At 43.8% G+C, this 12987-nt stretch overlaps 1 protein-coding gene across 3 annotated transcripts in view; it reads right to left on the reverse strand.

Moving 5' to 3' along the window:
- Window positions 1–8356: 8356 nt before the first annotated feature.
- LRRC2 (leucine rich repeat containing 2) overlaps window positions 8357–12987 on the reverse strand; it is a gene marked incomplete at its 5' end in the record, with an annotated part of 83375 nt that continues 78744 nt past the window's right edge. For all 3 annotated transcript variants that reach the window (XM_080972998.1, XM_080972997.1, XM_080972996.1), the window contains one exon: window positions 8357–10063. In XM_080972998.1, the coding sequence (XP_080829124.1) occupies window positions 10014–10063 (50 nt within the window). In that variant the 3' untranslated portion in view covers window positions 8357–10013. The remainder of the gene's footprint in view (window positions 10064–12987) is intronic.

Consider the following 12987-nt stretch of genomic DNA (forward strand, 5'->3'; position numbering starts at 1 on the left):
ATAAGGGAAAAGGAGCAGTTTTTTTTTTACTTATAACAGCCCACTGAGCTGGGGTGGATGGGCCGTTCTTGCCCACTGCTTCACTAGCCCAGGGCAGCCTTGCCCCAGCAGGCAGCCATAGTGACCCACTGAACCTCCCTGTGGGGCCACTGAGAGCGCCACATCATGCTTCAAAGTGTGCCTGGGCAGAGAAGTTGTAGTACCTGCTGCACGCCAGACTCAGCCATGCGCCCTGCAGGAAATGCAGTGAGGCAACCCGGGGAGGAGCACTTAAACCTTAAACGTTTTGAAAAATATATTGAATTTTCCATAGCTTACCATCGCCATCTAGTGTGGCATTTGTATATTGCATTTTGCAACACACTTTAAACCTTTTATTTGCAGCTGTATAGCTGAGTCCAGGGACAGCATAACCAGAAGCAGCTGAAACCAGGAAGTAGGCTTATTAAATGTGTTCACCACTTCCCAGCAAAAGGTCCCAAAGTGATTTAACATCAAGTCAAAAATAGAAAAAAAATACAAAAGCAGATTAAAACCTTTGGTGCTGCCAAACTGCATAGGAGAACAAAGCTGTCTTTGCTTGCCACAGAAACCTGGTAAGCCTCTCTGGGGAGAGCATTTCACAAACTACAATCCATCCATAATATAGCTGTTCTCCATCTCTTGGTCAAAGCAAAGCATGTCTAAGCAATCTTTGAGGTTTCATATCAAAGATAACTCCGATTCTTACCTCCCTTTGATACAATTAGCCTCTTTGAAAGCATCTTCTCTGATCCACGCAGCTTCACCTTCAACAGACTCCTGTCTGGCTACAATAAAAACGAAGTCAGCAATCAAACAGGTTTCAATTATGGTAAATTTTCAGATTTGCTTTACAAATGGCAAAGGAAGCTTAGAAAGCTTTCTTCGACACCTCTAATCCCCAAAGCAGGAAGAATTTGTATTCCATCTTGAAATTACTGAGAGTACATTTCTTCTGCCAGGTTGACCCCAATTGATTTCTCCCTTTCTCTCTTTCGGGCATATCTCCTCACCTTGCTCTCCCTTATCCTTTTCCCCGCCTTCTGTAAATGGCTTTTTTTTAATCATAATTTTCTAAGTCTCAGGTTACAGAGAGATTTTTTTGTAGAGAAAGGCAAACAATACTTTTAGGGAGAAAGAAGCTAATTTCACAGGAGACCAAAGCCTTTTCAGCTTCCAATTTATATTTGCAAAGACATATTCCTGTTCCTTTCACAAAGTAATAACAAAAGACTTGGTCCCATCCCCCCAATTACTATGGTTACAGTCTTAAGCTCACATAATAGAAAGCACCTGTCCACATCATCAGACTGCATGAATGGCAAGAGATTGCACAACACATGACAAGCTGTGGCATTCGGCACTTTGCTTGGAACTGCAGCTACTGTAGAGGAGCAAGGTCTTTCCAATCAAGTGTCTTTATCTTTGAAACGTACAGTGGTATCTCGGGTTAAGAACTTAATTCGTTCTGGAGGTCTGTTCTGAACCTGAAACTGTTCTTAACCTGAAGCACCACATTAGCTAATGGGGCCTCCTGCTGCTGCCGCGTTGCCGCAGCACGATTTCTGTTCTCATCCTGAAGCAAAGTTCTTAACCCGAGGTAATATTTCTGGGTTAGTGGAGTCTGTAACCTGAAGCGTCTGTAACCCGAGGTACCACTGTACAGCCTTCCTTTATATCCAAATCAAGCCATAGGTGTCAAAATTGCATCAGGCTGGTCCAAAACTGGAACATCCGGCTGGCCATTTATGAGTATGGCGACATTTTCCCATCTTCTCCGTATCAAGCAGTTGGTCCCTTACCTTTCCCGCCCTGACCTGGCCACAGTGATCCATGAGATGGTCACCTCCAGGCTTGACTACTGTAAATTGCTCTACTCAGGGCTGCCCTTGAAACTGTCCCAGAAACTCCAGCGGGCGCAGAATGCTGCAGCGAGGCTCCTCCTGGGGTCTCTGTCATGGGAGCATATCCACCCAGTGCTTTTCCAGCTGCACTGGCTCCCGGTGGAGTATAGGGTCAGGTTTAAGGTGCTGGTTTTGACCTTTAAAGCCCTATGCGGCCTAGGACCCTCGTATTTAAGGGACCACCTCTCCTGGTATGTCCTGCAGAGGACCTTAAGGTCCATGAATAATAATAGCTTAAAGGTCCCGGGCCCTAAGGAAGCCAGACTATCCTCCACCAGGGCCAGGACTTTTTCAGTGATGGCTCCGACCTGGTGGAATGCTCTGTCCCACGAGACTAGGGCCCTGCAGGACTTGATCTCCTTCCGCAGGGCCTGTAAGACAGAACTATTCCACCTGGCCTTCAATTTGAATTAGCTTGATCCTCTATTCCCTTTTCCCTTTCCTCTTCTATGAAGAAACCCTTTCTGGGACCCCACATTTAAATTCTTCCCTGGTTTCCTTGCTGGCCCTAGTACTACCAACTTGGCCAGTTAGCCCTGGTGATCATTTGATGTCTACTGACTGGGGTTCCCCCCCCCCCCATGACCCCTGAATTTTTGAATTTTATTGATATTGATGCTGCTTTTAAGTTGCATTTTAATCTATGTTTTAGATTTGCTGTTAGCTGCCCTGTTTTTAAACCAGGAAGGACGGGGTATAAATAAAAAAATATTATTATTATTATTATTAAATAAATGAGCTTGAAACTCAATAACTGACTTGTTTGAAATTTTATCGGTACTTCCCGATCTTATCTCTGCCGAAATGATTTAAAAAGACATTGCCAACGACTTGTTTTCTTTTTTTCCTAAGAGATGCTTCTCTAAAAAGTCAGTGGATTTCAGATGAAAAGGCTAAAACAAAAGTGAACAGATTTCAAGGGGGAAAGCTAAAAATTATTTCTAAAAAATTATTAATCTAGATTTTCAAGCTAAAAATTCTGCAAGTGATCCTTGCTGAGTCTTCAGACATCAAAAGAAAAGTATTGTGCAGGAACATTGCTGTGGCAGGACATAACTTTTTGAATGTGACCCTTGTGAATAGCCCACAGAGATGAAAGGAAGCTGTACAATAGAAATGCTTGATGGATTGCATCCCTGGAGTGAATTCATGCAGAATATCAGTGGTGTTGTTTTCACTTCTGGAAGTCATTCCAGCATGGGAGCAGCCAAGATTGTAAGCAAGGAAGTTACGGTAATGGTCTCAGCTACAGGAACTTCCAAGATCTTTGGGGGTTCTGAACTGTTTAATGTTGCAGGATCTGCCACAGTTTCTGGTTCACACTTGCAAGCAAGCAACTCCTCTGGGGGTGAGGCAACTGCCAACAAGAATGGGGTTCATAGTCCACAACATCTTGAGGGTACCATGTTGGCTAACTTTGCATACTTAGTGGAAATTCACTGGGACTTACCTTTGGGTAGATGTACCTGGATTACAGTGTTACTCTACTTTGAAAGAATGCTTCCAGCGGCACCTCTACATTGTTAGACTGTACATACCAGAACTTGAGGCTCAAGCATTTAAAGTGGATTAAAGGGCTCTGTTTACCTATAAAGGGCTCTGTTGCCCTAGCACAACAAAGAGACTTTTTGCAGTTCAGAAAGTGTTGAGAAAACGCTCTCAAAAGTGTGGGAGGCACAAGTTACTAATGGGAAGACAGGCAAGCACCCCACAAGCAAAGCAGAACTGATGCAGGGAGAATGCTCATTGTCAATGTAACCACCCCATAAGCAAATCAGGTAAAGGTAAAGAGACCCCTGACCGTTAGGTCCAGTTGCGGACGACTCTGGGGTTGCAGCGCTCATCTCGCTTTATAGGCAGAGCAGACAGCATTTATCTGCAGACAGCTTCCGGATCATGTGGCCAGCATGACTAAGCCGCTTCTCGCGAACCAGAGCAGCGCACGGAAACACCATTTACCTTCCCGCCAGAGCGGTACCTATTTATCTACTTGCACTTTTGGCGTGCTTTCGAACTGCTGGGTGGGCAGGAGCAGGGAGCTCACCCCGTCGCAGGGATTCGAACCCCCGACCTTCTGATCGGCAAGCCCAAGAGGCTCAGTGGTTTAGACCACAGCGCCACCCACAAATCAGAATGAATGCTAAATAAAGGCCGGATATCATCTTACCTCCACATAAGCTTTGTGCCAGCAAATCAGAAGGAATGCTTGAGAAATAGGTCATCTAGGGGGGACCCAGGTTAGAATTGCCAAGTGGCTTGCTTGCTTATTTATTTATTTATTTATTTATTTATTGGAACACAAAGGAAAGAGGCTGACATGACTTTCATCCGACTGGAAACTGCAAGAGAATGCAAGAATAAATGGGTCTGCATCATCTGTAACTCGCACAACAAGGTCCTGTCAGAATAGGAGCAGAAAGGTATTAACATTCTTCGACAATAACAGTACGCCAAGGAGTGTAAGGAACATAGATGTATGTTAATTGCCCCAAGGCAATTAGTGCTTCAAGAGAGAAATTAATTACTACAGACACCAAAAACAAGGAAGCCAAAAGGTAGTTCCAGAACTCAATTATACAGATTTTCTTTCTAAACAAAGCATGATAAAGATTGTTACTTCCTCCAAGCGTAGTCAGCTGTAACTACAGCAATTAAATTATAAATGATCTGTCTGACCCATGTACCCATTTTTAAATGTCTCAGGATAATCCATAAAATGTAAGAAATAAAGCCAGCACTAAATAATAGGAAGGCTTTTATACATCCAGACGCAGCACAGTCTAGATGTAATGTGACCTCTGAGTGGCCAGGTCAGCCAAAAAAAAAAAGCTTCAATGAGCACTTAATCTTACCCAGCGAAACAAGCTCAATGTAAAACCCAAGGCAAGAGGAGAGCAATAGATAATGAACTTCACTTACTAAGGTAATGAGCTCTGTTTTCTAAAGGGATAATGAATGGAGTTAACAGCTTGGACAGGGGTAGCCAGGGTAGTACACACAAGATCAGGGGTCAGCAACCTTTTTCAGACCATGTGGGGGGCCGGACTATATTTTGAAGGGGGGAAATGAACGAATTCCTATGCCCCACAAATAACCCAGAGATGCATTTTACATAAAAGCACACATTCTACTCATATAAAAACACCAGGCAGGCCTCACAAATAACCCAGAGATGCATTTTAAATAAAAGGACACATTCTACTCATGTAAAAACACGCTGATTCCCGGACCGTCCGTGGGCCGGATTGAGAAGGCGATTGGGCCACACCCGGCCCACGGGCCTTAGGTTGCCTACCCCTGCACAAGATGCTGGTGGAACACAATTCCCTTCAGCCCCAGGCAGAATGTCCCTTGACCAGGGATGAGAGTTGTAGTCCTAAATCAGGCATGTCCAAAGTCCATTTTGAGGAGTCAATTTAATCCGGCCCCCATGGCAGTATATGTCCTGGGGCAAAACCCTTTAAAAAGCTTGCAACTTCAATCCTAAAAGAAGCTCAGCAACTTTGGTCGGCCCTCACGCATGTTCACTTCATCAAATCTGGCCCTCTTTGGAAAAAGTTTGGGCACCCCTGTCCTAAATCATATGGAAGGCACCATAGTCACTACCAATCCAATAACTTTTTCCCCCTTTGAATGCCTGGTGACTACCCTTTTGCCATAACACAAAACTGCCCTTAATTTCCAAAGCAATTTCCATGGCTATATTGCTTCACCAGATATGGGATGGTGACTGTGTGGAGGATTTAGGTGCAAGCAGAATGCCTGAACGGGGCTTAGATCTTTTGCTCATCCCAGCAGTAGAACTCTCTGCACCTCTTCTTCCAATCCACCCATTTCCTCCACGCCCCACATGAATCATTTCTGCCTCTCAGCACCAATACAATCTTTCTCCTTGCTCCACTGGGACTGATCAAGTTGTGGTCCACATCTGGAAGGCACTGCATTGCCTACCTCTGTTTAATATGATTAAGTTGTGGAAAGGTTTTAATTAAGGGTGATTGCTCGTGTGTGTGTGTGTGTGTGTGTGTGTGAACAACCCAGTGGCCCCCAGGAAACTTGAATGTTGGGATGTAAATTCAATAAGTATAAATATATAAATGAAGGTGGAAGAAAAAAACAGCTGGAGTTTATGGAACATATGCCAGTCAAAGTTCTACTATTTCAGGTGCAGGAAGTAAAATTATTCCCTCGCCGTACTCTAATTCCTGTTGGGTGCTTTGTATTAACAATTAAATTCTTGCAACTGAAACTGATTTCATCTTTTCGTGGCCTCTTGGTGCATGCAACCTGTACCAGAGGGCTGTTCACAGCAAATCACGTTATATGAAATGCTGTCAGCACATATGATAAATGGACGCTTTTCTTTTTTCCTGAAGTGAAAAGTTCTCAAGTTCCAGATGGCGTTTAAATGTCACTGGTCAAGAGGAAAGGAAAGATAATTGTATTTTCTTTTTCAGCATTCTTGGTATGTAACTAACCAAGACTTACTAACTTTGTTATTTACCCCTCAAAAAGGCTGATTTATTGGTGACTACATTCTTGCTTGCTTGCAAATCCTGAAGGCACAATCCAGGCAAAATTAAGTTCTTTTAAGTACCACTAATTTCAGTCACCACCATTTCAAGACGGGCTTGAAATTTCAAGACAAAGGAGATGGTGTTGGACTTTCGGAGGAAGAGAGGAGAACTAGCCCCACTGTACATCTGGGAGGGCTGTGTGGAGAGAGTCTCTTCCTTTAAATTCCTAGCAGTTTATCTCAGTGAAGACCTTACTTGGAAAATAAATACAACCCGGGTGGTTAAGAAAGCCCAACAGAGACTCTATCCTCAGAGTATTGTGAAAGAACAATGTCAATCAACATTTGATGATCTCCTTTTACTGGTCCACAATAGAAAGTGTCCTTTCATACTGCATCACGGTGTGGTACGCTGGTTTGACATCATCTGATAGGAAGTGCCTACAGAGGGTGGTGAATACAGTACAAGATATTATGGGCTGTCCTGTGAATCTGCTGGATGAAAAAGCAGAAGAATGTTGCCTCAGGAGAGTGAGGAAAATTCTCAGGGATGATTCACACCCTGGCCGGCACTTTCTATATCAGGCAGAAGATATAGAAGCATGATTAGTTGCACCAACAGGGTAAAGAACAGCTTCTATCCGTGGGCTGTTAGGCTGCTGAATGAAAAGATAACAACAGGGCAACTGACTTTGGGGTTTGGTGGGTGTGCGTCAGTAAACGAGGGGAATTAAGGCTAAAAGAGCTGAGTGGGGGGGTGCTTGTGTAATCTCACTGTATACAAGTTGTACAAGTGACGATAAAGTATTTCAATTTCAATTGTCTCCCACAGCAGTGCAGCCATGGAGTCCAAGGCATCTCTCCCCCCCAGTCTCCAGCCAGTCTGCCCAAGATGGATCCCAGTTTTCCTTCCTTCTCCTCCTTCCCAGAACACCTTGCTCAAGATTCTCTTTTCCTGTCACCTCATCCTCAGTTGCCCTGGCAACCTACCAAATCCCCTGTCTCTGTTCACACCTCAGGGCAAGTGGGGAGGAGAATTCTCTTGCATTGCCAATGGCTCTCAATGGCCCTCTATTGTTTCTTAATGGCCCTAGCTTGGCCAGGTCAGTTTTTTCACATAGACTAGCTCAGGAATTCAACTGCAGCTTGTATTTCTCTCCCTTCACATCCCAAATAATCAACATCCTACCATTTATTAAGTTCTAGGGCAGGGGTCAGAAAACCTTTTCAGCAGGGAGCTGGTCCACTGTCCCTCAGACCTTGTGGGGGGCCGGACTATATTTTTTTTGAGGGGGGGAGAATGAATTTCTCTGCCCCACAAATAACCCAGAGATGCATTTTAAATAAAAGGACACATTCTACTCATGTAAAAACACGCTGATTCCCATACCGTCTGCGGGCTGGATTTAGAAGTCAATTGGGCTGGATCCGGCCCCCAGGCCTTAGTTTGCCTACCCATGTTCTAGCGTTTGGGGGGGGGTCTGCCTTCCAAATCTATAACACCAACTTTACCAGCTGGCTCCAGAGTTGAAGGGGTCCTTGCCAAGAAAACCCTCCATGTTCTGGACTTTCCTATTGGCCATGGCTGGTTTGTATGATGAGCCACCATTTAAAATTCCCCACAGTGCTCTGGGTTGTCCTGAATAGCTTGACTCTGGAAATTGTAGGAATTTAAAATGATGTTTACTTATAGCTCAGTGCGATGTTCTGAGGGGAGGCATCAGAATCCCATAGGGGGATATTGCTGCTTGAGGATGATGGGGCAACACCAGGCCTGTGTTTATAGCATTGTAGCCTTCATTGTACATGACATGGGTATTTGCTATGTTTATGTGGTAGTATAAGCTGTCTGTTCAACCTTTTACCTGCCTACATCTGCTGAGTGTCATACAAATGAAACAACTTCACAGCTGCGCAGGTTATCAGTATGGTTTATTGAACGAATGAAAAAAATAACTATGCAAAACAAAATCATTTTGAAAGTCTACTGTACACATACAAAAAAAAGTTACGACAGACTACAAAACAACTAAACCGTCATAAGAGAAAGTGAACTTACGGCTGTGACACTGAAACAAAATAAAAATATTTTTATAACAGAAAAATACTGCCATTTCAGAATTAACAATACTAATGAAAAGTGCCTAGTTTTAAAACATTACTCTAGCTTTTTAAAAGCTGAAACATGTTTCCTGAGCTCTTTTTTCTCTTATAGTTCTAACAAATCTCTCAAATTGTAATAAGCTACTTGTCAGAAGAACTGCCGCTGTGTCATAATTTGGGTTGCCAACTTTTCAGCTGGCAGCTATAATTATGTCTTCAGCAGTAGCTTCATATACACCTGTTACTAGCAAGTGCTGAAGCTGTTTGCAGCAAGAAAAAAATCATTACCAGCTGAATTCTGCATATCAAGTTGCTGTGAAATACACAAGAACAGGCCAGGCTAGTTTTTTTCTACTCAGTTGGCACACTTAGCTATTGCTCTTAATGAAGATTTTGAAAATACAATCAAACGCATTCCCAAATGGCAGTTCCCGTTTGTGCTCTATATCCCAAGCCACCCAGGGATGTTTAGGAAGCAGCACTGGATGAGGCAAACTCTTGCTCCAACAATCACAGCAAAAAGGCCCTGTTTCTTTGTTTACTCTGTTCTAATTTACTTTTGCCAGAGCCATGCTCAGCTGCAAATTGCTTTCTTAAACCCTCCTGCAGCAGCTTCAGAAAGGTTTGAAGCTGCTGTGAGAAGACTCGGGGGGGGGGGGACGACACCCCAGAACTGTGCACACATTTGGCATATCTGTGCAGAATTCTGCACTGCAGTCTCTATATTTCTGACAGTAATTTCAGCTGTAAAGCAGCATGGGGAAAAGACAGTTCTGAACAGCAGAGTGAACACGTTAACTGCAAGCAATCACCTTTTCTCTGAGGATACAATTACAGGGAAATTGCCATTAGCCAAGGCTCTGTTCAGGCAGAAGCTTTCCCTGGTGACTGTCCCACTAAATAGGAAGTGGGAGAAGGTACTTCTAGGAAATGGTACCAACTGAGCACCACAGTCACTGATTTGATAGTGATGGTGTGCTGATCCCACCCAGCTGGGGGATTGGTATAGTCCTCTTGTGAGCTGTAAGTGTCAGTTACACTAGTCTTGGACACCTGGCATTTGCAGCAAACCCTCTGCCTGGAAAACAGCTTTAATTAGGCATTGATTCTTACAGTGCTGCAGTAGACCGGACACATACACAGAAATGGTCAGTACAGAAGGGAAGATCTTAATTCAGATGTTTGTTTTTGGTCTAAAAAAATTACAGTGTCTCACGCATTTTAAAGAATTGACTATTTTCACATACGAAACATTTTGTAATGGTAGACAGAGTCACATGGTGATTACAACTATCACATCATAGCCTGGTCATTTGAAGCTAATGCAACAAAACTCCCATAAACACTGATAGCTTTTTCTTCTTCTTCTTAAGAGCTTATATTGGCACTTAACACTAAAGATGTTTTTTCCCGTTTGTTATGGCAAAATTAAACCTTTGGGTTCTCTGATGATGTACGAATCCCAGACCTCATATCTGGACACTAAGTGATACTTTTGTAGTGTAGCAAGGAACAGTCTCTGCAAAGAGAAAAATATACTACGTTAGTTGTCAATCTCTGAATGCTCGTAGCTTACTTGGTTAGGCAGGTATTGAAACAATTACACCCTCCACCCAAATCCTCCAAACGTTTTAAATTAATAACTTTTGTTGCAAGGAGCGTTCCCTACACATGGATATACTGTCTCCACTTTGAGGTGTTGTAAATCACTACAATCAAATGCTATATAAATGTTATGAAATGAATAAATACACATGATAAGCTCCACACAAGATGTCAGACACACAAAGGGAAGTAATCAAGGTGCTCTACAGTTTTCTACAATCTATCTGATCACTAGGTTCAGTTCTGAGGACCGCCATTTCAGATTTATAGTAAGTACAATAATAAAATGGGGGGGGGGGTATCATGGCCCTAGGAGACATCCCATATGAGAAAATAATATGTTTAAGGATGTGGGAAAGATGTAGTATCCATATTTTTAAAAAATTCTGAAAGAAAACAACTGATCATGCTATTCAGAGAGAAAAAGAAAAAATGATCTTAAGTTACAAGAAGTCAGGGGAGAATAGATAATGAAAAAAGCTTAAAACCAGGAGTGGGGAACCTTTAGCTCCCCAAAGTTTGTTGGACTCCAACTCCAATCAGCCCATAATGTTGGCCAGGGGTAGGCAACCTAAGGCCCATGGGCCACAAGCAGCCCACGGGGGTCGTTTAACCAGCCCACAAGCCGCCCCCAAACCAAGCCGCCCGCTTAGCGAGTCCCCGCGTGCTGTTCTAAACCGGTCCAGTGCGGTGTGGGGACTCACTTCCACAGTGCCGGAAATCTCATCTGCGCATGCTCAGATGCCAAAAATTGCATCTGCACAGACACAGACGCTGGAAATCATGTCTGCGCAGATGCCGGAAATCGCACGCATGATACGACCCACAGAGGGATCTCCGCTGGAGTGAACCGGCCCAGGCAAGGTAAACCTTGCCGACCTCTCATGTTGGCCATGCTGACAGGGGCTGGTGAGAGCCAGGAGCCAGTGGCTTCTTCCGGATTGCAGGTTTCCCATCCTTGCTTTACACCAAAGCTCTACTCGCCTGAAGGAAGTGGCTTTCCCAACTCATTGGGCCCCTTGTAACATTCTGGTGGCCTAATCAATGCTTCCCATCCCTATGTCAGCCATATGACTATTGTGATCTCCTTGACTTGTTTGTCCTTGAACTAGAGACAAAGCTTGTTGCTTCAATAGTTCCAAGGCAATAAGGCATAATTCAGGAACAGTGACTCTTTCCATGGTGAAGCAGAGGCCATTCTCTTACCCTCCCCATCCCCTGAGCTGCAGCAACCAAGAATCATGTTCTGCTGACAGAAGAGGAGACTGGACCATGATAGCATCAGGGGAAACACTCTTTTGAACAATGCCTCACCATTCAGGAGCTGAACAGAGATGGCGGTCCTCCAGATGTGGTTGGACTTCTACTCCCATCAGCCCTGGTCAGCATGGCCAGTGGTCAGGGATGACAGCAGTTATACTATTATTCTAATTTATTGCATTTATATCCTACCTTTTTATCAAGATGGTGTCCATAGTTGCCTCCTCCTCATTTAATCCCCACAACAACCCTGTGAGGTAGGTTAGGCTGAGAGGCAGTGACTGGCCCAAAGTCACCCAATGAGCTTCATGATGGTCAAGTGGGGATTTGAACCCTCATGTCCCAGGTCCTAGTCGAACACTCTAACCCAGGCTTCCTCAACCTCGGCCCTCTAGATGTTTTGAGACTACAATTCACATCATCCCTGACCACTGGTCCTGCTAGCTAGGGATCATGGGAGTTGTAGGCCAAAAACATCTGGAGGGCCGAGGTTGAGGAAGCCTGATCTAACCCTACACCACGTGGCTTTTTGTTGTCCATCAACATCTGGAAGGCCACAGGTGCCCATTTCCTGTGTTAAAGCAACTGATGTTGTCTGTGGGTCAGGAACTAGTCTCACTTGCATATATGAGGCTTCAGTTTCCACATAGTCTAATTCCAAAAAAAGTCAAGGTCTTGCTTGTTCTCCTAATATTTCATTATTAACCGACAATGTACTGTTTAAGGCAGTAACTGTACATGCCACTCTAACAAACTTCATGAGTTATCTCAAGTCAGACTCTCGTAGGCCTCTGTTTTTATGTGCTTGGACCAGTCATAAAGTCTGTTAGAGCGCCATGTATAGTTACTCCTGACCTAACACAATTATACACACAACCTTCCTAATCTTTCCCCCTAAAGCATCTGCCTCAGACTGTCTTCCTGCAATCCAGCTGTTAACCCAATCCCTCAATGGCTCCCAGTTGGAGTAATTATTTACTTTCAAGAAGCATGAATGGGCTGCTTGCCCTAAAAAATGGCAAAGATTATGGCAGTGTTTGGCCACTTGACAATAAAAACCAATATCCAGCAGTTTGAGTCCACACGGAGCTCCCAAAACTGATAAGCAAGCACAGAGTTATCTGTCGATAAATCCACTAAGTTTGATAAGTGTGATGCCTCCAACATGATCATTACTGAATACCTACCTTCTGTGAATTACAGGGATGTCTCCCAACTGGATTCTTGCAAAATGATCCAGCTTGGGGTGTTTTCACAAATGATACTAAGAACAGCACTTGGAGTGAAAAGTTACCATCTATTCACAGTCTTAGTTTGAAATGCATAACTTGTGAATTTTGTTTATATGGAATGGAAGTAAAAGAGGGCTAGTTTTGGTCAAATATTCAGTGGGCTTTGTTGGAGGAAGCCTAAATGAGAGAGAGAGAGAGTTCACATTCCATCGCATCCAAAGCTCTGACAACTGGCCAAAGTAGGAGATGGGATCATTTTTCACCATTTGTTTTCTCATTGGTAGTTTTTAAATTCCCCCTTCCCATTGAAACCATAAGGTTCCAGGATGACGTAGCTAAGGAGCCT

This window comes from Podarcis pityusensis (assembly GCF_964106645.2).
Source record: "Podarcis pityusensis genome assembly, chromosome: 11".
Taxonomy (NCBI): Eukaryota; Metazoa; Chordata; class Lepidosauria; order Squamata; family Lacertidae; genus Podarcis; species Podarcis pityusensis.